A 22,740-nucleotide genomic window follows, 5' to 3' on the forward strand; every position below is an offset into this window, starting at 1 on the left:
CAAAGAGGGCCTTCAAGGATCCTTTAATAAACTGAACTGATGAATTGGTGGTGCCATGGAAACCTAAACGCATCACTTGTCACTAATGGAAACGTTTGGAAATGGTGTTTGACCACTGGATGACAGCCAGTGAACAGTGAAGCAGGTTCTCAAGGTAAAAACCTACATTCTGTCTGTAGATGAGAAGGTGTTAAGGCATAAACCTTCTGGGAAACCCCTATAGAGCCAGACAATCACTTGAAAGGGACCTAGAATCATAACACATTCATGTCTGCCCACCAAATCAGTCATGGGGATCCCACAGAAATCTAGAATGAGACCCAAAACTCCAGGCTCTAGGACTCTTCGGACGCCAAAGAACCTGAATATCTCTCATGACTGTGAGACACTGTCAGCTCTTGAACACAGCAGCTGGACATCCTAGAAGCTCCGTGGCATGTGGTACGCCCCAGCCCCGTGCATCAGCATCCCTTCAGCAAACTTCTGAGGCAAGGGCCCCGGGGCCACCCAGAGGCCACCCAGCAGGAGATCCTATGGACAGTCCACCAGGAACTTTTCAACATCCAACTAGAAATGTGGCCCCACATACATGTTTTTCTTTTTTCAGTTATAGTTGACATTCAATATTATATTAATTTCAGGTGTACCCACCCATGTGTTTTCAATCAAGAAAACCCAGAAGCATATGGGGAAAAGTGACAAAATTCAAGTGTCTGAACTTCTGAAACAACTGTTCAGCACAAAACATCTTGTCACAAGATAGGCAGAAGAAACCATTGGTCATGAGGTGTTTTCCACCCAAATTAGCCTCTTTCAACTGGCCTTTCTTATTGTATTACTATCCCTTCTCTTCCCCTCACTCTTAGATTCAACATCTCTTTAGCTTATGTATTAATATCATTCCAGGCAGACTACCAACCCAGGGTCAACCAAGGCAGGGTTTCTATCCATTACTCCAGATGTAATGGCAGGTCAAGACCTTCTGGAAACTGGCAAGAAAATGGATGTAAGACCCACGAGAGAATCCAGTATTAGTGCATGGGTCATTCTAGCAGAACTTAAGTGTCTTTAAAATTAGCTCGTCATACACACATGCGTACTTGCAATTTTGTGTATTTTACTGAGGAGTCACAAGTTACTGTCCTGCACTTTTTATTAGAACAGAAGAGTGTTCCATGACAGTTTAAGTGGCATCTCTAAATGGCAGGACAGATCTGTAACGGCAATACTGAATATTTTTGTGGGTACGGTGACAGTGAGGAAGAAAAAACTCCAAGGGGTGGGAGTGAGAGAGAACAAAACCCAAGACTTCAAACACTGGAGACGTGACACCGGAGAGAAGAAATGTGGGAAGCTTCTTTTAAGTACAGTATGTTTTATTTTGACAGGTCAGTCAAGAAGTGCTATTCAAAGTTGGCAAGTCCCACCTCTATTCTGACACCATCTGGTATAGTGTGACACGATTCTGGGGCTAACCACCTGGAGTCAGATTTAGGCTCCACAGGCTTAAGGACACAGTCACAACAAGACTACCTTCACTTTAGACACCAGTCACACTTCAGTGGTCCCCAGGCCACCCGCATTTCTGACTGGCTACAAATCCAGGATGTTCCCATGATGTCTTAGTCTGGGCTGCTATAACAAATACACTATAAACTGGGTAGCCTAGACAACAAACATTTGTTCCCCACAGTTCTGAAGGCTGGAAGTCCAAGATCCAGACGCTGGAAGATTTAGTGTCTGGTGAGGAACTGCTTCCTGGTTCATAGATGGCTGTCTTCTTGCTGTGTCCTCACATGGCAGAAGGGGCGAGGGAGCTCTGTGTGGTCTTTTGAGAGGGCACTAATCCCATTCATGAGGGCTCCAGCCTCGTGACCTTCAATACCATCACATTGCGGGGTTAGGTTTCGACGTGAATTTTGGGGCTACACAAACTTCTAGCCGATAGCACATGACCTCCTTCAAGTTCAATAATTCACTAAGACTCACAGAGCTCAGAAAAGCGCTATATACATGATTACAATTTTCTTGTAATGGATACAAATCAAGACCAGACACACAGAATGACATCTAAGAGGGACCCAAATGCAGAGCTTCTCTGCCCCCTCCCCATGGAATCAGGCTGCATCACCCTCCCGGCACATCACTGTGTTCAGTGGAGCTTGTGTCCAGAGTTTTTATGGGGTCTCATTATAAAGGCATAACTGAATGGCCACATGATTCAACTCAATCTCCAGCCCCTCTCCCCTTATGGAGATCAGGCTGCCTCTAAGTCCCAACCCTCTGATCTCATGGTTGGCCTTTCTGATGACCAACCCTCATCCTGGGTCATCTCAGCTCCTAGCGTAAACTTAGATGTGATCCAAGGAATAACAAAGACACTTTTACTGGAGAAGTTCCAAAGATTTAGCATCTCCCCGCAGGGAACCAGAAACGAAGGCCAGTCCAATTCTTTATTAGAGTAGTTCCACCGCCCCCACCCCCTGGCCCCCATCAACGGTTTCACTTTCTGCAGTTTCAGTTACCCATGGTCAACTGTGGTCCAAAAATATTAAATGAAAAATTCCAGAAAGAAACAATTTGTAAGTTTTAAATTGCACGTGGTTCTGAGTAACACGATGAAATCTTGTACCGACTGCCCTGCTCCGTCCCACCCTGGGAGGTGAATCATCCCTTTGTCCAGCGTGTCCACGCTGTACATGCCACCCGCCTGCTCATCACATAGTAGCCTTCCTGGCTATCAGATCGGTTATGAGACATTTTGAGAGAAAGAACACATTCACAGAACTTTTAATACAGTATACTGTTACAACTTCTATTTTATTAATTGTTATTATTGTTAATCTCCTACTGTGCCTAGCTTTATAAATTAAACTTTATCATAAGTATGTATATATAGGAAAAAATATTCTATCTACAGGATTTCTTACTATCTTTGGTTTTAGGTCTTCGACCACATCCCCCTGCAGATAAGGGTGATGACCTTATATAACCTCAGACCCACACCTCCCAGAACTCCTACTCCTCTGCAAAGAAGGATAAACTCTACTAACACCGCCCATCACTGGCCTGGGCTATGTTTTGTTTCATTTTTAAAACTTTTTATTATGAAAATTATCAAAAAAGAAAATAGAAAAATATTGTAATGAACTCTTATATCACATCGCTGCTAATTATCTGCATGTGGCTCACTCTTTCACTCACACCCCCACCCCTTCTCCCTATATCCAGCCACAGATCATCCTGAAGCAAAGCCCAGAAGGGCATCCTATCAGCCTGAGTAGTCTTTATCAAGAATCCTCACCCATGGCCAGCCTCAAATGGGCTATAGGCCTGTTGAAATCTCAACCCCTAGGGGGCAGCTGGGTGAGGTCTGGGCAACCAGAGGCCCCTAGGCACTTCATTCCCTGACAGGTAAGTATGTCTACACACCCTGCAATGCAAGAAAGAATACCAAACGCTGCTTTACTACATTCCAAGTTTCTAAGGCATGTTGGCCAGCTTTGGCCCTTATAGTTCTCTTACCTTTCAAAAGATCCACATCTACAGCCTTGATTATCTCCTAAAGAATCAACTCTAAAAAAGAACAAATGAACTCAAGATATAAATGCTTAAATACTTCTAATCAATTAAAATCAATAGGGAGGTATAAAAATAAGGTAAATGATAATATATCAGTATTATTTATACGTTACGGATCCATTTCACAGTCATTAAAAAAGGGGAAACCAACCAGTCTTAAATAATAAAAAAACTTGACCCTGATCTTGGTTTATCATGCCGGGGTGACTGAGACAGTCCTTGATTCCTGGGATAGTATTTTTATGTTTGTGTTTCTGGGACTTTCTGACACTTCCCCAGGGTACCAGGGGGCATGTAGGAGGCATCTAGGAGGCACCTCCTCCACGGTGGGATGGCAAGAGCAGTAAGCGGTCATCTTACCTCCCCATTTGACTTACTCTGCCAAGCAAAAAGTCAGATGGATGAAGTTTCCTCCAACTCTAGGACACTAGGCCTTGCAAGGCAAGGGAACTTAAGGTTCACGACAGCACGGGCATGCTCCTCAATTTACATCTCCAAAGCACCATGCACAGAGCTCAGGTTACCTACTTGTCTCTTATACAGAGGGACTCAGGGCCTCCCTATCCTGAGCTGTATGATCCCCAGGGAAGAGCCCTCTCTGTTGCCCTCATTTCTGCAGAAGAGAGCCACTGTAGGACCCATGGGTTCATCTTCGACATTCTCCTCTAAGCCCAGCTGTTTCTCAAGCACGACTTGGCTTCAGACAAGGCTTTTGTTTCAGAAGGTCAGTGAAGATGCTTTCGGCCATCTCCAACAGCAGAAAAGAATCACCAAAGAATGTTTCTTTCCAGTAGCAAAGGAAGAAAACGTTTTAGAACATTTCAACTACTGCAGGGAGGTCTTCCCTACAAAGATGATCTGTCTCTCAAGAAAGGGAAAGTCCTTATTGGGAGATGACACAGATCAACACTTCCGTCAGGAATACCAAGTGCTCTGGGCCTGACACTCTGAATTCCAGAGTGTCCTGGAATTCTAGCACAAGGCCAGAGATGAGTTAAATTCTCAAATATCCATATGAAAAGGTCTGGGGTCCCCAATGGTGACCTCTTTTTCATACCACATGGAGCCTGGCCTGAGCTCCTGTCTTGGGCAAGTCCAGAGCAGGACTCATTTCACTGCAAGAGGTGAAACTTCTTCCACTTTTAGAAATTTCTTCTACTCTTCCACTTACGTCCTGATAATATCAGGATATAAGAAGCTCGGTAAATTCCAACAATCCATTCACTCCCGCCCCTTAGTGGACTGAGGTTATTTTCACTGCACAGAAACACCGCAGGAAAAATATCCTACCATGCTAGAGCCCTTAGCTTGTTCCCTCGCTGGTCCTGAAGGTCTTACTGACCCCTAGACTTGTCAATCCCCACATCTGGAATTGGCTCAAATGAGAAACACAGCAGAAGGGGCTAGGGCCAATGACACACCTCCATCTCATCTGAGGGCCAGCACTCGGTCTGCAGCCTATGGCTGGGATGAACAGCAGTGTTGCTGTTTCCCATGGGATCGGCTAACGGCCCTTTTGGCGGTAGGTAGTCACCTCAGAGAGTGACCTAGTATGGTCTCTGGGGCAGCTACACACAGCCTGTCACATGATGGCAAGCTTCAAATATGGAGCTTAGCTATCTGCTCAACTATGCTGGCCACAGTGGTATCTACACCAGCCAGTCCAGTATCCCATAATCCTGGGGAGGGGCAGCTATCACTGAGGAGAGTTACCAATAAGACAAGACACTGTAACAAGAGCGAAACCATCACACTTCTGTCAACCCAAGTCAGGGTCCCTCCTGCCCAGTGGAGTTCCTTGCCCCAAAGCCTAGGCTATAGGAACAAGGCCTCTGGCAAAGCTCCACGGCTGGAGCCAAAGCATCTCTGAGATGTCTTTCCTAATTCTTGAGAGTAGGAGGCTTCTGTCCATATGAGACCTGGGTCACCTTGACTTTGAAACATAAATTCAACACATGCTGATTCAGATCACAGGTTGAAATCTTAAAAAAGTTTCCTGTTGTAGTAAACATCTCGATCAGGTAACAAGGTGTGCGGGACAGGAAGTGAGGCAGGGTCGTTTTCCAGTGGAGGAAGAGAACATACTTCTTTGGGAAACTGGTCTGGGTGGAGACCTGCTGTGAGTGATTTCTCTCCCACGAAGAAAATCACCAGGAATCTGCGCATTCACCCTAACCCCTCTACGTAGGTATGGGGGCGGGGAGGGGTGAGTAATTCAATAACTTGGAATTTTAAAAATATTTATAGAGTTGAAAGCCCTACAGAGTAATCAAAACACCAAGATCTGAAGATTATTCCAGAGAGCGAAGGGGTATACACCAAGTGGGGGGCTAGAGATGTTCTCCAAGAGGAAAGGGGCACTAATGACTTTGCTCCCTCAGCCCTGTCCAGCCACCTAGCAGCTTGGAGATCTACCAGGACTAGGGGTGGGTTATCCTGCCTGGATGGGCAACGGGCAGTAGAAACACTTCCCTGCCCACATCATAATCACCCCCCACCCCTTTCCCTGGCCAAATCCCTCCCTTATCCCATCTCCCCACCCTCTCACCTTCCACCAACTCTCCTTCTATCCTGTCACCCGCTGAAGATGCTCAGGGAAGGTCTCTGAGAGAGTGCCCCTGCAGCATTTTCACTAGTCTTGGGCACTCCACAGGCAGTCAGCCAGAGTGCCCATGGCCTGCCTACTTGGCAGAGCCGATAGATAGCGTGGCACCTGCAGAGAACACCCAGAAGGCTGGGTACAGAGCTTCGGTGAAGTTCTCTTTGAACTTATACATCAGGTGGACCTTGTCAGTGGTGACAGCAAAGAAAATGACGAAGCCGTGGTCGCAGTTGAGAAGCACGCCAACTCGTGTGGCTTTGGTGGAAGGCAGGGTTTTCTCCACATTGTTGTGCCAGGCAGAGATCTTGGTGTTGAACCACTCCACGCACCAGGAGGCGCTGTTGCGGCCGAGCCGGCTCTCGGGGCCGTTCCGTTCCATGCTGCCATAGCAGATGCCCATCCCACAGAAGTTGTTCTTCTGCAGCTCCACCTCCCAGTAGTGGATCCCTTTCTTGTAGCAGTGCAGACCTAGCACCTGAGAACAGTAGGTGAACCTCTGGGGATGTGGCCTGTAGTTCTGCTGTGTGTCAGCCACGGAGGCTACAGTGTAGTTCTCTGACAGAGCCACCTTGTTGTTGGCGGTGTTGTAGTCCAGGATGACTTTAACAGCATCTATAAAAGCATCACCCCAAAAAATCGATTACAAGGAGCCCAAGGTGCTCTCAATTTTCAACCTTTTCTCAACAGCTTGTATTATTCATTTGTTGTACCTATCCATCCCTCCATCCAACCACCTATCCATCCACTCATTTACTCACGTATCCATCCATCTATTTATCATCCATGTAGCCCCCCATCCATCCATCCATCCGTCTGTCTACTAGTCCATCCTCCCATCTGTCCATCCAACTGTCCACCAGTCCATCCTTCCATCCATAAATCCACCCATCTATTCCTCCACTCATAACTGAGACCTGAGAATGCAAAATCCCAGAGAGCAGGAGAGGTGGGATCCAGAGTCTGGCTGAGGAACTGGCCTTGGGGAAAGGGACAGGGAAGGAAGGAGAGAGGATATAGATTCAAGTGAGATGCCAATAACTGAGAGAACGAAGGGATCCCTTTCTAGAGCGTCCCTCTGTGAAGCAGGGGGCTGGATGGGACGGGGAGAAGACTGAAGTCACAGCAAGTGAGGAGGTTTTGGAATGGCAGGGGAGTTGACAGGAAAACCAGAGTGGAAGTGCTGGCAGTTCAACCAGTAATGTCTCAGGGACAGCCACTGGCTGCAGGTGCTACTCACACTCCAGGAGCTCAGGCCTGGACTTGGCTAAAAAGGTCTCCAGCACCTTGGCCTTGAGAGATTCCGAGTTTGGCTGCAAGGTAGCGGCTTTGGCTAAAATTGGGGAAGGAAACAAAAAGCCATTTTCAGAACAAGCTCAGAATGGACACCCCCATGGCCCCCTGTCCACAATAACTCACATTCCAAGCTAACTTGTTTTAAATCCACTAGCTGTTCCGGGGCTCCGAAGGTGAGAGTCTTGCTGGGTGACATGATAGTAGAAGCTGCGAATGAAGGAGGAGAAACATGAGTTGGGGACATGACACAGAGTGACCTGATGGCCTCTACTCCCTTCCAAGAGCCCCATCTAAAAAGAGACACCTAGACAGCTAGGGTAACACAGGTGAGTCCAGACAGGGCTACGCTCGTCTTGCTCATCTTATTCATTTATACTTGTCCTCACCTCCGGTCTCAGGCCTGCCTGCCAGTACAGATCATAATCCTAGAGCTGAAGTCCCATCATAGAACCCTGATAATACAGGTCAGCTTTCACTGTAGCCCTTGGGCTGTCTCAAGAAACAAACAGAGCAGAAATGCATAACTTACGAAGTTTCTTGGCTTTCTTTTCTTCTTCTGAAAAAGAAAATTTTCAGTATTAAGATATTTTAAAGCATAACACAATGTCACTTTCAAAAGATCATAACAACATTCATTTGCACGAATACGACCATAGAAACAAAGCTAAAATGTTTTAACATGAAAAAAATAAGGGGTTAACAGGCAAATAATTCTATGGTGACAGACACCCACATCAGTGGTTGGGGAGGGAGAAGGACTGACTAATTAAGCGGCACGATAGAATTTTCTGGAGTAATGAAAATTCTTTATCTTGATTTGGGTAATGGCAACAAACATGTATGCATCTGTCAAGATTTATCTAACTGCACATTTAGACATGTGCATTTTACTGCAGGTTAATCAGACCTCCATAAAAGAAAAAATGCAAAAATAGAAATGGAGTCAGCAAAAAAATGTGTTACCCAAGTTTTGCAATAGTTTTTAAGAACTATCTGGAACTGTGTCCATGGGAACTGAGTTAGCTAAAACAGTGGTTCTCAAAGTGTGGTCCCCAAACCAGTAGCATCAGCATCACCTGGGAACCCATAGGAAATGCGAATTCTCAGGCCCCACCCTAGACCACCATCAGCTTCACATGGACCCCTAGCTACCTATTCCTCCCACTTCGTGTTCCATTTCTCAGGAGTTGTCTTCACTCTCTACCCCATTTCCTCACCTTCTACTCCGCTCTCGCTCTCGCCCACTCCCACTGGGCCAGCACCTTGAGAGGACCCCAGGCTGCAATGCTGGTTTAGGTCACAGGACCCCTCCCCGGTCACCACAATTCTTAGGAGCCTCATCTACGCTGTGACTAGCCCACCCCTCCTTGCCTGTTTTCCCGTCTCAGCCTAATGACCAGCTTCCACAGCTCGCTCATGCTAAGAGTGGAGCTTGTGATCTGGGGCAGTGAAAAGAGAATGACTCGAGAGGACACAGGCTTATAGTACTTTCACCTACTTTTTCACTTCCCTTTTCACACAAAGTGCCCTTCCACATTTTCCGGCTTAGCCGAGGGCTCCTTCCTCTACCTGCACCGGGTACCCAGCCCAACTCTACTCCGTTCAGGGACTGATACCAAACCTTTGTCTGCCACAGACAACCTAAACACTAAAACGAACAACCAACCAACAAACCTAGAGTCCTCTCATCCCCCAGCCCGCGATGGTGTGGGCACCACTCCACAGTTCATACTGACTTCAGGGAAGCAACGGAGCCAACAGTTCAGCGGCATATTTACGACCTCTAAAGAGCTTTCCCAGTCAGTGGCCCAGATGAACCACACTGATAATCCTGTGAGGTCGATATCATCAGGGTCCACATTTGATAGATGAGAAACTGAGGACTATTCTTCTCCCTAGCCTCCATCTCAATGGTACCTGCCTTCTCAACGAGGGTGATAGCACCCCTAAAGGGGTGCTATCTGATTCTTAGAGGAGGGGAGAAAAAAGATCTTATTCTTTTTATGTATAAAAGCACAGTATATAAACATGTTACCACATATGTGTGGTGTTGAAATTTCATGGGCAGGGGTGATTAGGAAAAATATTTCTTAAACGGCTGGGGCAAGGAGAGAGGAGGGCAATAATGGAAAGAAGGGTGGGAAGTGCTGTGATGGCAGAGGCACATGGCACCTCAAGACTGAACAGCTCTAAACTACCAGCCAGGTTTAGCCTCTGCTGCTCCGGGACCTCTGTTAGTCTCCTCCAGGTGGACTCCGCCCAAGTGGCAGAACTTGGGTGTCGTAAATATTTCCCAAGACAAGCTAGCTTTGGTAATCTTGCTGTTCCAGGCAGCTCAAATATCTAATGCATCAGGCACTCCTCCCAGGTGCCGTGGTGGTGCAGCCCCTACGACTTCCGCTCAGTGGGGTCATAGCCCCACTTGACTCCAGGTGCACTTGGGCCCTGAACTGACTCGGGATGGGCTGTGCCTGCCTGGAAGGAGCAGCCACACCTGTGAGTGTCTCAGCCAGTGCCCTGGCCAGCCACAGCCATATTGCTGCCGCAGGGACAGCGTGGTGACTTACTCACGATCTTCTTTACAGGGCGTGAAGGTTTGTGCGTGGGCGCTGCACCATGCTCTGTAGGGTCCCCTGTGCCAAAAAAGAAGGGGTCAGTTTATGTGGCTCCTCCAAACCAATGCCAGGAGCCAGCTTTGCCACAGTTGTGTGGGTAGTGGGTTTTCAAAACAGACACTTCCACGGACCTTCCCTATCCCATCATTTACAAGAACCAGAAACCAGGTAATAGAAGGACCATTTTGGGGTGTTCTCTCTTTTCTCTGGCTTAAAATGTAGCTAAGGTCAAATCTTTTCTCCACCAGCACTCAGCTCCATGACCTCTAAACCTTCTCTAGCTTCAGTTTCTTCCAGCACACAACAGGGGTGAGGCCCTTGCTTGCAGTGATGAGATCAAGATGCCTGGGGTATAGTGGTAGTTTCTTCCCTCTGCGTTTTCTCTCACGACCCTCCCCCAAGGCCAGGGATCACTTAGGTAGCAGGAAAACAACTCTGCATGGCTAATTTGTCAACAGCTTTTCCCTCCACGATGGGGCTGATCCACACCTGTTTCATTGGCCCTTCTGCAAGGACTCTCAGCTTGCCTAACGGAAACTCAAGCCCAGCCCCTGGATCACACAGCAAGGATTCACTATGATCCAGGCTCTGTGCGAGGCACTGCGGGGAGAGTGGTGGATGAAAACCAGACCCAGCCCTGCCCTCACAGAGATCACAGTCTTGTTGGGGAGACAACCGGGAACACTAAGGAAGAGTAAAATGACAGATGTGCAAAGGGCCACAAGGGATGATAGGGACCCTGAGATCTAGTCTGAGGAACAGGAGTGGTGACGGGAGGTCTGCTGAGAAATGTAATGTTTCGACTGATCCTCAAAGGATGAGAGGAGTTAACTGGTGAAGACGGTGGAGAGTTAGCCTTCCAGGCAACAGGAAGAGCATGTACAAAGGCCCAGTGGCAGGAAGCTCAGCATATTTGAAGAACTGAGCACAGAGATGCACCAGAGGAGGGGACACTTTGGGGCTGGAGGGACAGACAGGGCCTGACCAGGCAGGGATTGTAGGCCAGGGTCGAGAGTCTGTAATCTAAAAGCAATGGTGGGGGTGAAGAGAAAAAGGTTCCAGGAGAAAGATTTGCATCCTGAAAAGCTCTTTCTGACTGCAGCAGGAGTGAATGCAGAGGGACTATTTAGGAAGCTGCCACAGCTGATGGCAACAGATATCAGGCGGGTGATAGCCAGTAGTGGGACAGGTGGACTGAGTCAGGAGATATTTAAGAATCAAAATCTGGTGACGGATTGGATATAAAGAGAAGGCAAAAGAGGAATCAAAGAGAAATTCCAGATTTCTCTTACCCTAAAACTAGCCATTCTTCCACCAAATACAATGACAAACCAGAGTTCATTCAAACCCCATCTGAGTCAGACTCAAGACGGCAGACAAAAAGGGCCTGTCCAGAAACTCCCATCATAACATCAAGCCCTCCAAAATGTTTTAGGAAGAACGGCTACCATCGCAGGATGAAACAAAAACTCCCAGTTCCCCACAGGACCCCTGAAACTCAAGCCCCAGTGCTCTATGTCAAAGCCCTCTCTTGCACCCCAGAGCACTGAGGGTACTCATCCTAATTCAGGAGTCCCGGTGGGGGAGCCTGAGGGGTTGCTGATGGTTACCTGAGACGGTGGGCTCCTCGGGCTTCTGGGGCTGCCTGATGTAGCGCTTCAGCTCATTTTTGAGGTCTGTGGTGTTCTGGCAGATACCTCTTATCAGCTCGTGATTCAGCTCCACCTTGGGGACGTAGACTGGCTTTGTTGAGATTCCTTGCAATTTTGCCGCTTTCTGGAACAAGCCAAGTGGTTAGTGCAGGCAGCTTCACAAAGCCAGGGTCTGGCCTCAGGCCCCAGGAATCCCAGGAGGGGCCTCCCTGTGCCTGTGGGTGTGAAGTTCGATCAGCGTTCTCAAACGATAGGCCAGAGATCACTGGGGGTTAAAGTGCCACTTTAAGACAAACTTCTGGAGCTAGAAGGGTCCCTAGAGATTGTTCACCTGACAGATGGGGAAACTGAAATCTAGAAACGACAAGCGTCCTGCCAGGAACTCTGCCAATTAGTGGCAGAGACAGTGTTGGGACCCGGATCTCCTGACCCCTATGGACAATGCTCTTTGCACGCCTCTAGCTGTGGCTGAAGAAGTGTAGGAGATGCAGGACCAGCTCCATCCCTCGAGAACCAGCTCTGAACACATGTTCTGAGTATAGACAGAGAAGTCTCAAGGGTGCAAGATTCAGCCACGGCACACCCAACGAAAAGGAAGAGTCTTACATAAGTTCACAAACTTTGAAATACAATCACGTCACATAGTATCAAGAGGCTCAGATGTGGACTCAAAATCCTTCTCAGAGAGCTTGAGGCCTCTACTCCAACAAACAGGAACGAGCACGTAAGATGCAACTTAATGCCATCCAGCCCAGGATGGGGAGAAGTCCATGCAAGGAGAGAATGTTCCCGGTCACTCCTGTACCCTCCCCAGGACGTGAACAAGGACTCTGGGCCTTTGAGGGGTCGTAGCATGTTACCCAATCAATGGGGCTCACCAGAACACCCGCTGCATGACAGGCACTCTGCTGGGCACTGGACATATCAGGAGGAAGAAGGGTGATAATAAGAGATGGGCCATGCCCAAAAGGAGCTGGCAGCCTAGACATGAAAACAAGCACATCTAAAACAACTTCCTCGAGTGTGATAGCAGAGGCAGTGTAACATGCTCTGGACCATTGGTAATAAAAGCAGGATAACGAAATCCAGGGAAGACGGTCAGGGGAGCGGGGGGCTAACGACTGGAGTTACCCTGGAACAAGGAAAGGATTCAGTAGGCAGAGGTCAGCCATGGCATTCCCATCCAATGCCTGGTGCGTCTGGGGAATGGTGAGTGCTCTGCTATGGTCAGAGCACGGAGCATGGGCTGGGGGTGGGTGGCAAGAGATGAGGCTGTTGGCAAAGGCAGGGCCCAGTCATCAAGGGCCCTGCCTTGTGGGCCATACTAAAGAACACAAAGTCAGAAAGGGTGGAGAGGGGAATCTGTATTTCAGAAAGACACTTCCAGGGGTAGAGTGGAGGAGGGTGGGGGGAAGAGGGTGGAGGTGTATGTAGTAGGCAACATACTTATTCTAAGATGGCCCCCAAGATTCCCACCCCCCAGGGTACACATCCTATATAATCTCCTCCCCTCGAGAATAAGCAGGACAGTGGATGTGACAGGATGTCACCCCAGTAGTTAGGTTATATTATGTGGCAAAACTGAAGAAATTTTGCAGACGTAATTAAGATTCCAAATCTGTTGATTTTGAGCTCATCAAAAAGATGAGTCTCCTAAGTGGGCCAGACTTTATCAGGTAAAATCCCTTAAAAGAAGGACTGGGCCTTCTTAGAAAGAGAATTTCCCCTGCTGGCTTTGAAGAAATAAGCTGCCCAGTCGAGAGAGGGCCATGTGGCAAGGGACTGCGGCAGCCTCTGGGAACTGAGAAGTCAGCCAGCAAGAAAGCGGGACCTTAGTCCTACATCACAAGGAATTAATCTTTGCCAAAAACCATGTGAACGTGGAAGAACCCTGAGCCCCAAAAGGAATGCAGCCCTACCAACACTCAGATTGCAGCCTGTGAAGTCCTATGAAGACAACCCCCTAAGCCATACCCCAACTCCACAGAAAGTGCATGAGAGTAAATGTATGTTCTAAGCCGCTACATTTGAGGTAAGTTGTTACGCACTTAGAACATACAGAAAGTGCATGAGATACAGAAAGTGCATGAGAGTAAATGTATGTTCTAAGCCACTACATTTGAGGTAAGTTGTTACGCAACATAGAACACCAACACAGCGTGTCTCAGGGATGCTTCCAATGACCTCTCATAGCTTTGCCTCCTTGAGGCCCCACTGCCCCTGTAATCAACATCACAATGCTAGGCAGGAAGAGTGTTCAACAATGTGCTCATCAAGGGTTGTGGGGGAAAGGGTCAAATATGTGGTGACAAAAAGAAATGTAACTATGGGAGGTGAACACACAATGTAAATATATATGCCTTACTGTTAAAATGTACAGCTGAAACTTATCAGATTTCATTAACCAATGTCACCATAAAAACAAACAAACGAACAAACGAACAAATAAATAAAACAATATGTTCGTTAAGACTCACCTCCAGAAACTCAAACTCGTCCCCTTTAGTCAGGGCAAGCTCAATATCCTCCTTCACAGCCTGGATCTCACTCTTCTTCTTGAGGAGAATCTGGTAAATGTTGTCGAACTTGCTGCTGACCCTCTTTTCTTCTTCCTTTACCTTTCGTGTGGAGCTGGCCTCGGAAGCATCAATGAGAGCCTTCATTTCCAAATATTCTTGTCTAAGCTGTTCCATCTTCCTTTGTGCAGCATCCTAAGGAGGCCAAAACAGGAGGGTATCCATCATACTGGCAAAAGGCTAAGCCTGCGGTACCAAGCATTGGTGAGATACACAGCACCAGCAAGGCTTACCTGTACTTTGTGGGAGAAAAAAGGGGCACCGCTGCTTTGGAGAGCAACTTGGCAATATCTAGTGAATTTGAAGGTACTCGTGCCCTATGACCCAACAACTCGATCCAAGGAATATACTCTAGAAAAATTTTCGGTAACCTATCCCAAAGACACATACAAGAACGTTCACAAGCAACACTGTTTGAATTAGCAAAACCCTGGAAACAGGAGTCTAAATACATAGACTGCATATTATTCCTAGGATGGAATATTAAACAGTAATGAAAATTAATGAACTAGGGCAATGCATGGACAAATTTCCATAAGGGAAAAACAACTTGTAGAAAAAGACACACAGTACTGATGCTCTTTATATAAAGCTTAGAAATGAACAGAACGATAGTATTTATTGCTAAAGGGATGCAGACATTCATAAGAGAAGTATAAAGAAATCCAGGGAAACGAATGAATAAATTTAGGATAGTAGTTACTTCTGGAAGAGAGGGAGATATAAAAAGGGGGAAGCAGAGCACGGGCTTCATCTGCATTGGCGATATTTTCTTTCTTAAGCTGAGAAGCAGTTTATGAGTAATTTTTTTTTAAAAGAACGGGTATGACACTGCTTTAGAAAATTTCTAGAGAATATCATCCTCTAGAACTGCACTGTCCAATACCATAGCCACTTACTGCATGTGGCTACAGAGCACTTGAAATGTGGCTCGTCAGATTTAGATGTCCTGAAAATGTAAAATACACATTGGCTTTCAAAGACTTACTATAATAGACTGTAAAATGTCTCATTAGTATTTTTTTGTCAATTATATGTTGAAACGATAATTTTTGGATGTACTGACTTAAATAAAATGTATTAATAAAATTAATCTCACATGTCAAATTAACTTAAAGTTACTGTAAGGTTCATGTTATATATCTATTGGACAGCATTTCTCTAGCTCAGAATCAAACATGACAAACAGAAACACACACAAGAGGGGCAATTTACAGGGAAGTTGAAATTCAGTTATTTCTTTACCTAACCCTTTACTCTGCCACCCGTATGTGACTATGATGTCCCCCAGTGTTCATCCTCCTCCTCTTCCCCCATTCAGTAAGAGAACACCTCTCAAGTCTCAGATGGGCACATGGCTGCGCAGCCACAGACTACATTTCCCAGTCTCCTCTACAGTTGGTTTGGTCATGTGACTAAGCTTCTCCTAACAGCTTCTTGCATGCTAGAACAAAGATGTAATGGTGACTCAGCTTCAACCAAAGAGATGAGGAAAACACTCTATACAATAGTGGGGCAATAAGAAGGAAAGATCACGAATTCTTGAATGATCACATGAATTAGTGCCTTTCTACTAGTCTGGGTTGCTCATGTAGGGCCTTGAACTGTCACAGTAAGTAAAATAAACTTCTCTCTTATTTAAGCCTCTGAATTTTGGGGGTATCTTTATTATAGAAGTTTATCCTGCCTCCCGACCAATACAGGTACTGTCATGTGCATCTTTTCATTTAAGCCTCACAACCACCTTCAGAAAGTTGTGATTCTATTGTACAGATGGCAAAACTAAGGCTCAGAGAGCTGCTGACATGACCGAAGAATCACAGGCTAGTATGTAACAGGGTATTCTAACCCAGATCTCATCTCATTAAGCCACAGCTGCCACAATAAAACTGGATGCTGCAGCTCCAGAACAGGGTATTTAAAAATCAAATCTTCTTTCAACATAAAAGCAATGAACCTTATAAAAACTGTAAAAACTAGGGGGGAAAAAAAAACACCCCTAATTCCACCACTCCAACACTTCCACTACTATCCTTTTACTATACTTCCCTCCAGTCTTTTTTCATATACTTCCTATAATGGGTTGAAAAGTGTCGCCCACAAAGATATGTCCACGTTCCAGAACCCGTAAATGTGACCTTACTTAGTCTTTACAGATTTAATTAAGGTAAGATTCTTGAGATGAGATCATCCTAGGTTGACCAAGTGGATCCTAAATCTAGTGATAAATGTCCTTGTTTGAGACAGAAGAGAAGACAGAGAGGGAGGAGGAGGCCATGTGAAGACAGAGGGAAAGATTGGACTGATGCAGCCACAACCAGAAGTTGGCAGAGGCAAGGAAGGATTCTTCCCTAGAGCCTTTGGAGGGAGTGGGGCCCTGACACACTGATTTGTGACTTCTGGCCTCCAGAACTGTGAGAGAACACATTTCTGTTGTTTCAAGCCAAGTCTGTAGTAATTTGTTAGAGTAACCCTCGAAAACAAATAACACTTCATTTTTATAAACAGACGCAACTCTAGTGGGTATATACTTTTGCTTCTTTTTTTCCTCCCACTTAAGTCATACCCACTGTCTATTATACTACTTTTCAACCCTAATTTTTAATGATTCCCTCAAGGTCAGGGTTGTAGGTAGTCTTTGGTTTGGGCCTATAAAGGATCTCTCTGGGGGCATATAGCTTCTTGCATATCTTACAAGGCTGACATTTATTTCCAATGCTGTGAATGAACCTAACGTGAGCTTTGTGGAGGTCAGAACTGAGCCTGTGCTGCCTGGAGGCTGAGGGAGACCCCAGGACCAGGGCTGGTGATGGACAGCCCTGTCACTCACCCGCACATCCTGCTGCCTGGCTCTCACATCCTCCAGCGCTCTCGATGCACCATTGATCTGACTGTACATGATGGTCAGTTTATGCTTTAGCTTGGCCTGTGGAGAAGACAAACCAGGGTAAGAGAACGCCTCAGCAGCCCCCACTGGCACCCAACCCCGGGGACCGCCCCCCGAATCTACCCCACGAGTGTTTCTGCCACTCCAAGTCCTGCCTGCTTGTAGCTTTTTAAACCATCCTCATATTTTCTGATTCCCTCCATCCTTTTACGGGGATAATACTGTAAAGAAGTTATGAGTACAGGATTTGGAGCTGGAGAGACCAGGGTTCTAGTCCCAATTCCCAGCTGTCCAACTATCTCTCATCCTAGTCTCCTTGGCCATCAAATAAATACAATGTTCCCACCTCATAGGGCTAATAGGAGGATTAACTGAAACAATGTCAGTCCCCAGCACAGTGCCTGGATCTTAGTAAGGAAAACCTAAATGTCCATTTGTATTATTGTAAGCTTTTTCGCTGAGACCTATTTTACAGGCGATGACACTGAGGCAAGGAGGACAGCAAGGTGGCCAGCAAGGTGGCCAAGCTCACACAGAGACGGAACAAGCTGGGTAAGCTGCTTCAGTAACGGCGGATGAAGTCCCTCAAACCAACCTTCCCACTGCAAACAACCAGAAAAGCAGACAAAAAATGGGGGGCGGAGGGAAGAATATGCTAAAGGATGATGGAGAACTAACAAAGCAGGGAAAGATTACAGAGCCAAGATCCAGGAGAGAGAAACCCAGAGAGATAAGCCTGACGTCTGGGGTTGTTCTCCCAGAGCCATCTGCCATCTCCGGAAGATGGCTAGGGGAGCCCCTGCCAACCTCTAGGAGGATGGGGACAAAAACTAGAGTCCAAGGTTCACTTGGTAAGCCCTACAGGTGGGGACCTCCAAAGGTCACACTCTAGGAATCAAGGATGAACCAGTAGTAAACCAGCCCACCACCACCTTAATACCTGAAACCGAATTAAGGTGTTTCAGAATTGCTAGGCCCCTAGCTACCTCCGGAAAAAAAAGGTAAACTAAGCATGAAAAAATTTATAGTATTTCTATAAATTTTCACAATCAATATCTGAGTCCCCTACCTCCCGGCTCAGGTGAAATGCTGAGGCACAGAAACGGGAAGGAAAATAACCACCATCCCCATAATAACTGTAGCTAGTGTCTATTATGCACTTACTACAAGCCAGGGATTAGTCTAGTGCTTAATGTGTATTAATTTATTTAAAGCTAAAAACAAAACTATGAGGTAGGAGTTGCCCGCCCTCTATAGATGAGGACACTAAAGCACAGCGTAATTAAACGGTTTGACCTAGGTCATGTCACTATTAACTAGGGTTATAAGATGCTGGTATTAAAATTACAGACATGTGTCCAAACAGAGCACACTAGAACCTTCTAGAAGAAAAAAAAAAAAATTGACTTCCCCTAACTAGTTGGCTCAACATGTTCTGCCTCTCCCTTTCACTTTCCTGCCTCTCCCACGCCATGGAGATATTCAGGGCTGAACATGACCTTGAATCTGGATTTAAATGACCCAGTGACAGTCACATGTAAGGGCAGAAGCAGAGTTCAAGGCCATACTAACTCAATCCTGAAAGCCCAAGTCACTGACCATGTTTCAGATTCAACCTCTGTGACAATGCCCTTTGACCTGGCCTCTAACAGTGGCCAAGATAAACTGGGCCAAAGGCTGAAGGCCAGGCCCAGGCAGGTCTGGCCTAGCATGTCTGAGCTGGAAGAAACCTCCAAACACCAGAGGGCAGCCAACTATTTCACCTTCGAGAGCCACTCTTAATAGTGAACTCCTGAATTCTGTATTTTGAAGATTTTATCCACCATTAATCAAACATGTATGATCGTCCCCGGTGGTGGAAAGGGGCCCACGCCACTCTAGACAAAAAGAAAGCATCCCACAGCCTTCAATAGCCACAATAATCCTCTAATCAGGGTAGAGAACTTTTTGAAGTTCCGAGGTTCCCTTCACAGACTTGGGTCCTCCACATGAGAGGCACCAGAGTCCTGAATCTGCCTGGAACTAGTGACAGAGACAAGCCAGCTGCCCAAGGCTGGGCACTGCCCAGCTGGAGCTGGCTCTGCCACCAGCAGTGAGCAGCAACAGGGCTGAAAAAGGACCCTGGTGAAAGGACTCAGCCATGAAAATGGAGAAAGAGGGGAGATGGCTACGGAAGGCCTGTCACAAGAATTAAAAAGCCAAATGTGTTCAGCACACAAATAAACTAGGCACAGGCTCCAGCTCCAGGCCCTGGAGGCTAGGGAGAGGGCTGTGGCTCTGTGACATGCTGAGAAGGGGCCTCCTGCCCCTACTTGCCTTCTGCCTCCATGGATAAGAACTTCTAGAAGGGCCTTTCAGCGGGAGCCACGCTGCCCCAGTCTGCAGGGGCAGGCCCAGGCACCCTGAGGCAAAGATCTAGGCAGCCTGATACTCTGCCCAATGAACTTTCCTCTTTCCTGGGTGGAGTAACAGAAATGAGCATTCACCGTAAAACACGGTTTATATGTTGCCTCATTTAATCCTGGTAACCTTCTGAGACAGGTACTATTATTATCTTCTTTTAGGATTTCCCAGCTGGGAAGCAGAGCCAGATTTCAAACCCAGGTCTCAACACCCAGCTTTGGCAGGAGCCTGTGTCAACCAGATACTCTACCTGATACCGGGGCTTGCCTGCAAAGCACTTCCCACACAGCTCCTCTCTCTGGAGCCTCCCAACCACCCTTGCAGGTGGAGATGGATTGCTACGATCCCACTTTACAGATGAGGAAGCTGAGGCTCAGAACTGTGGTTTAGTGACTGGCCCTAAACCACAGCTGATATGGGGCGGAGCAGGGCTCCTGGCTCCAAAGGCTAAGCAGGTTCTTTCCTATGACAGTCAGAGACCTAGGTAGCTGGACCTCACATGGTCGTACCTCAGAGGTCAACTCTCAGGCCGTGCCTGGAGGTCTGGCTTCTGAGACTGGGGGAGGAAGTTCAGAGGAACCCAACTGAGACTGGGAGAAGCAGAGCAAGCCAGAGAGGGGCTGTGGTGGTATGGAAGCAAGGCCCCGCACCCCGGTCCTGGTACCACGGCAAACATCCCCCAGGCCTCAGGGCTGCTTTGACAACATGAGGACAGTCCTTGTCTCCCTGACAGTGCTGCGAGAATAAAAGGAAATCAGGGCACACTTAGGAGCTTAGGCTGATAAAACACAAGGTGATCTGATTACACCTTTTTCACCTCTGCCTTAAGTCCACGGGGGGGCGTTATGATGACCCAAAACCAATACAATCATCACAGACCTCGAAGGCCCCTTAGGAATCCACCTGGTCCAACTTCCTCACTTTACTGATGAGGACTCAGGCCCAGGAGCCAAATCTTGTCCTCAAAGTCACACAGCCAGGATGGAAGGCTCTATGGTGCAAGAGCACTGGCTCTCTCTGTGGGTCATATCCAAGAATTCCTGGGACTCGGCCCACCCTCCCACTCGCAGGGATCCTCCAGAGTCATTAGAACTCTCTGGCTCACCAATGGCTCTTGCTCACATGACCTCAACTTTCCAGGAAGGTCCCGTGCTGTGGACTCTGTAGACCTAGATATGAGGCTGGTTCCTGGGGAGAAACTGCAAACTGCGGAATCAAGCCCACATGTCCCAATGCCTGCTTGGCCACTTACTGGGTTCCTCGGGCTAAATTAACTTCTCTGGAACTCCATTTCCTCAAATGAAAAGTGAAACTAATTATACCCACCTTCTGGGTGCTGCCAGGATTTAATGAGGGAATAGAGGTAACTTCAAAGGCTCATATTTGGCTTTCAAAACGCTCTATTAACACCATCAGACAAGTACTAGGCTTAAGGCAAGCAACATCACGTGTTTCTTCTGCCCAGGATCTCAAGCCCAGCAAGGCCCTTTTTCCCCATCCGGATGATCCTGGGTAGGCCTCTGCACAACCCAGCAGGCCCAGACTGCCCCTCTGCACTCTCCCCCGCCGCCCCCTACCTCCATGTCAGCGCTGGCCTGGCTCAGAGACACAGGCGAGCAAGTCTTGTGTTCCACCAAGCAGATATGGCAGATGCACTCGCTGTGCTCGGGGCAGAATAAGTCCCGTAACCGGTTGTGCTGGGGGCACTTGCGGTGCAACAGGTCGGGAACCGGCGGCTGCAGCGGATGGTCCCGGAAAGCGGGGCTGTCGAGGTGCGGCCGCAGGTGCTCCTGGCAGAAGGAGGCCATGCACACGAGGCATGTCTTGATGGCGGCCGCCTTCAGGCAGTGGTCACAGGCAACCTGGCTGGTGGGGCTGGGGGCCGCGGCGCGGACGGGCGGCGTCCAGTCGTCGGGGACCGCCACGCGGGCCAGCTCGGCCTGCAAGAACTGCTCCACCACCGCGCACAGCACCGTGTTCTTGTGGAGCTGCGGCCGCGTCTGGTACTCGGCGCGGCACTGCGGACAAAGGTACGGCGCGCCCTGGACGGCCCACGTCTCGTCCAGGCACGACGCGCAGAAGTTGTGGCCACACGGGGTGGTGACCGGCACCTTGAAGGGCTCCAGGCAGATGGAGCACATCAGCTCGTCGGCCAGGGACAGCTCCGCCATGGCGCGCTGAGGGGAGGACCGGACGGGACGCACGGCAACCTCGCAGCGACTGCAGCAGGAGCCTCCGAGGCTGCCAGGGAAATGAAACTGAGCGGCGGGAGGGCGGTCCCTGCGGCCTTTCAGGAAGTCACGTGGCGCGCGGGGCGGGGCCTGCGCGGGTTCCTCCCGGGCCCTGGGTGTGGCCGTCCTCCCGCGCGGCGCGGGGCTCGGGGCTTCACGTCACCCTCAGGACCACTGCGGGGTTCTCACGGCCACTCTGACGATGAGGAACCCGACGCGTCGGGCGGACAACCCCAGATCGCAGGAAGGAGTCAGAGACGCGTCTTGCGTGAGTTCCTGCCTTCGGAGAACTCACCCAGACCGGAGATGACCCCACCATCCCGCGAGCAAAGCTGTCTTATCAGGACAGGACTTAAAAAAAAATAAATAAATACCTGTAGGAACATTTAAATGACTGTCCATTTTTCCCCAACCCCCTTTAAAAAAAAAAAAAAATCCTTCTTTCCTCTTCCCTGGTCCTGCGCTTTGGCATTTCGGTATCGCATCTTCGAAGGCTGGAGCCGGTAGTCACACACACAAGCTTAAACTTTGTGGTTACTTTCAGAATACCGACATAACATGCTTTTTTTTTTTTTTTAAATTTCCAGTTCTACTTTACTAGAGTGTGGAGACGTCCCAGTTTAACAAAAGTTTTTCTCTTACCCAGACACAAAAATAATGTTGGAACTCAAATATTTTTCTCAAAATTGTTTATTTAGATTTATTTCCTTCCATTCTTTTAACTGTTTTCCCCTTCTGGCCAGAGTGCAGGAAAAGTGGGAGGCGAGAAGTGTTTGAGAGAGGAGATGGTTGGAGGGCAAAGGGAAAACCTGTTTAGGCAGGAGTGAACTGGAGTTTGCCTTGGGGACAGGGTGAGCAGCAAACATGAGAAAAGAGTAAATGTCTTAGATGAGTGCTAA

At 47.9% G+C, this 22,740-nt stretch overlaps 1 protein-coding gene across 1 annotated transcript; it reads right to left on the minus strand.

The window, feature by feature from the left end:
- Window positions 1–1,355: 1,355 nt before the first annotated feature.
- Window positions 1,356–21,881, minus strand: TRIM25 (tripartite motif containing 25). Its single transcript, XM_015599273.2, has 10 exons — window positions 21,188–21,881; window positions 17,151–17,246; window positions 14,222–14,455; window positions 11,703–11,868; window positions 10,045–10,110; window positions 8,007–8,033; window positions 7,601–7,684; window positions 7,422–7,514; window positions 6,131–6,796; window positions 1,356–3,576 (listed from the first exon to the last, which is right to left on the minus strand). The coding sequence occupies exons 1-9, from the start codon at window positions 21,779–21,781 to the stop codon at window positions 6,264–6,266; spliced, it is 1,893 nt and encodes a 630-aa protein (XP_015454759.1). The 5' UTR covers window positions 21,782–21,881; the 3' UTR covers window positions 1,356–3,576; window positions 6,131–6,263.
- Between the last annotated feature and the right edge of the window lie 859 nt (window positions 21,882–22,740).

Source organism: Pteropus alecto, unplaced genomic scaffold (genome assembly GCF_000325575.1).
Source record: "Pteropus alecto unplaced genomic scaffold, ASM32557v1 scaffold98, whole genome shotgun sequence".
Taxonomy (NCBI): domain Eukaryota; kingdom Metazoa; phylum Chordata; class Mammalia; order Chiroptera; family Pteropodidae; genus Pteropus; species Pteropus alecto.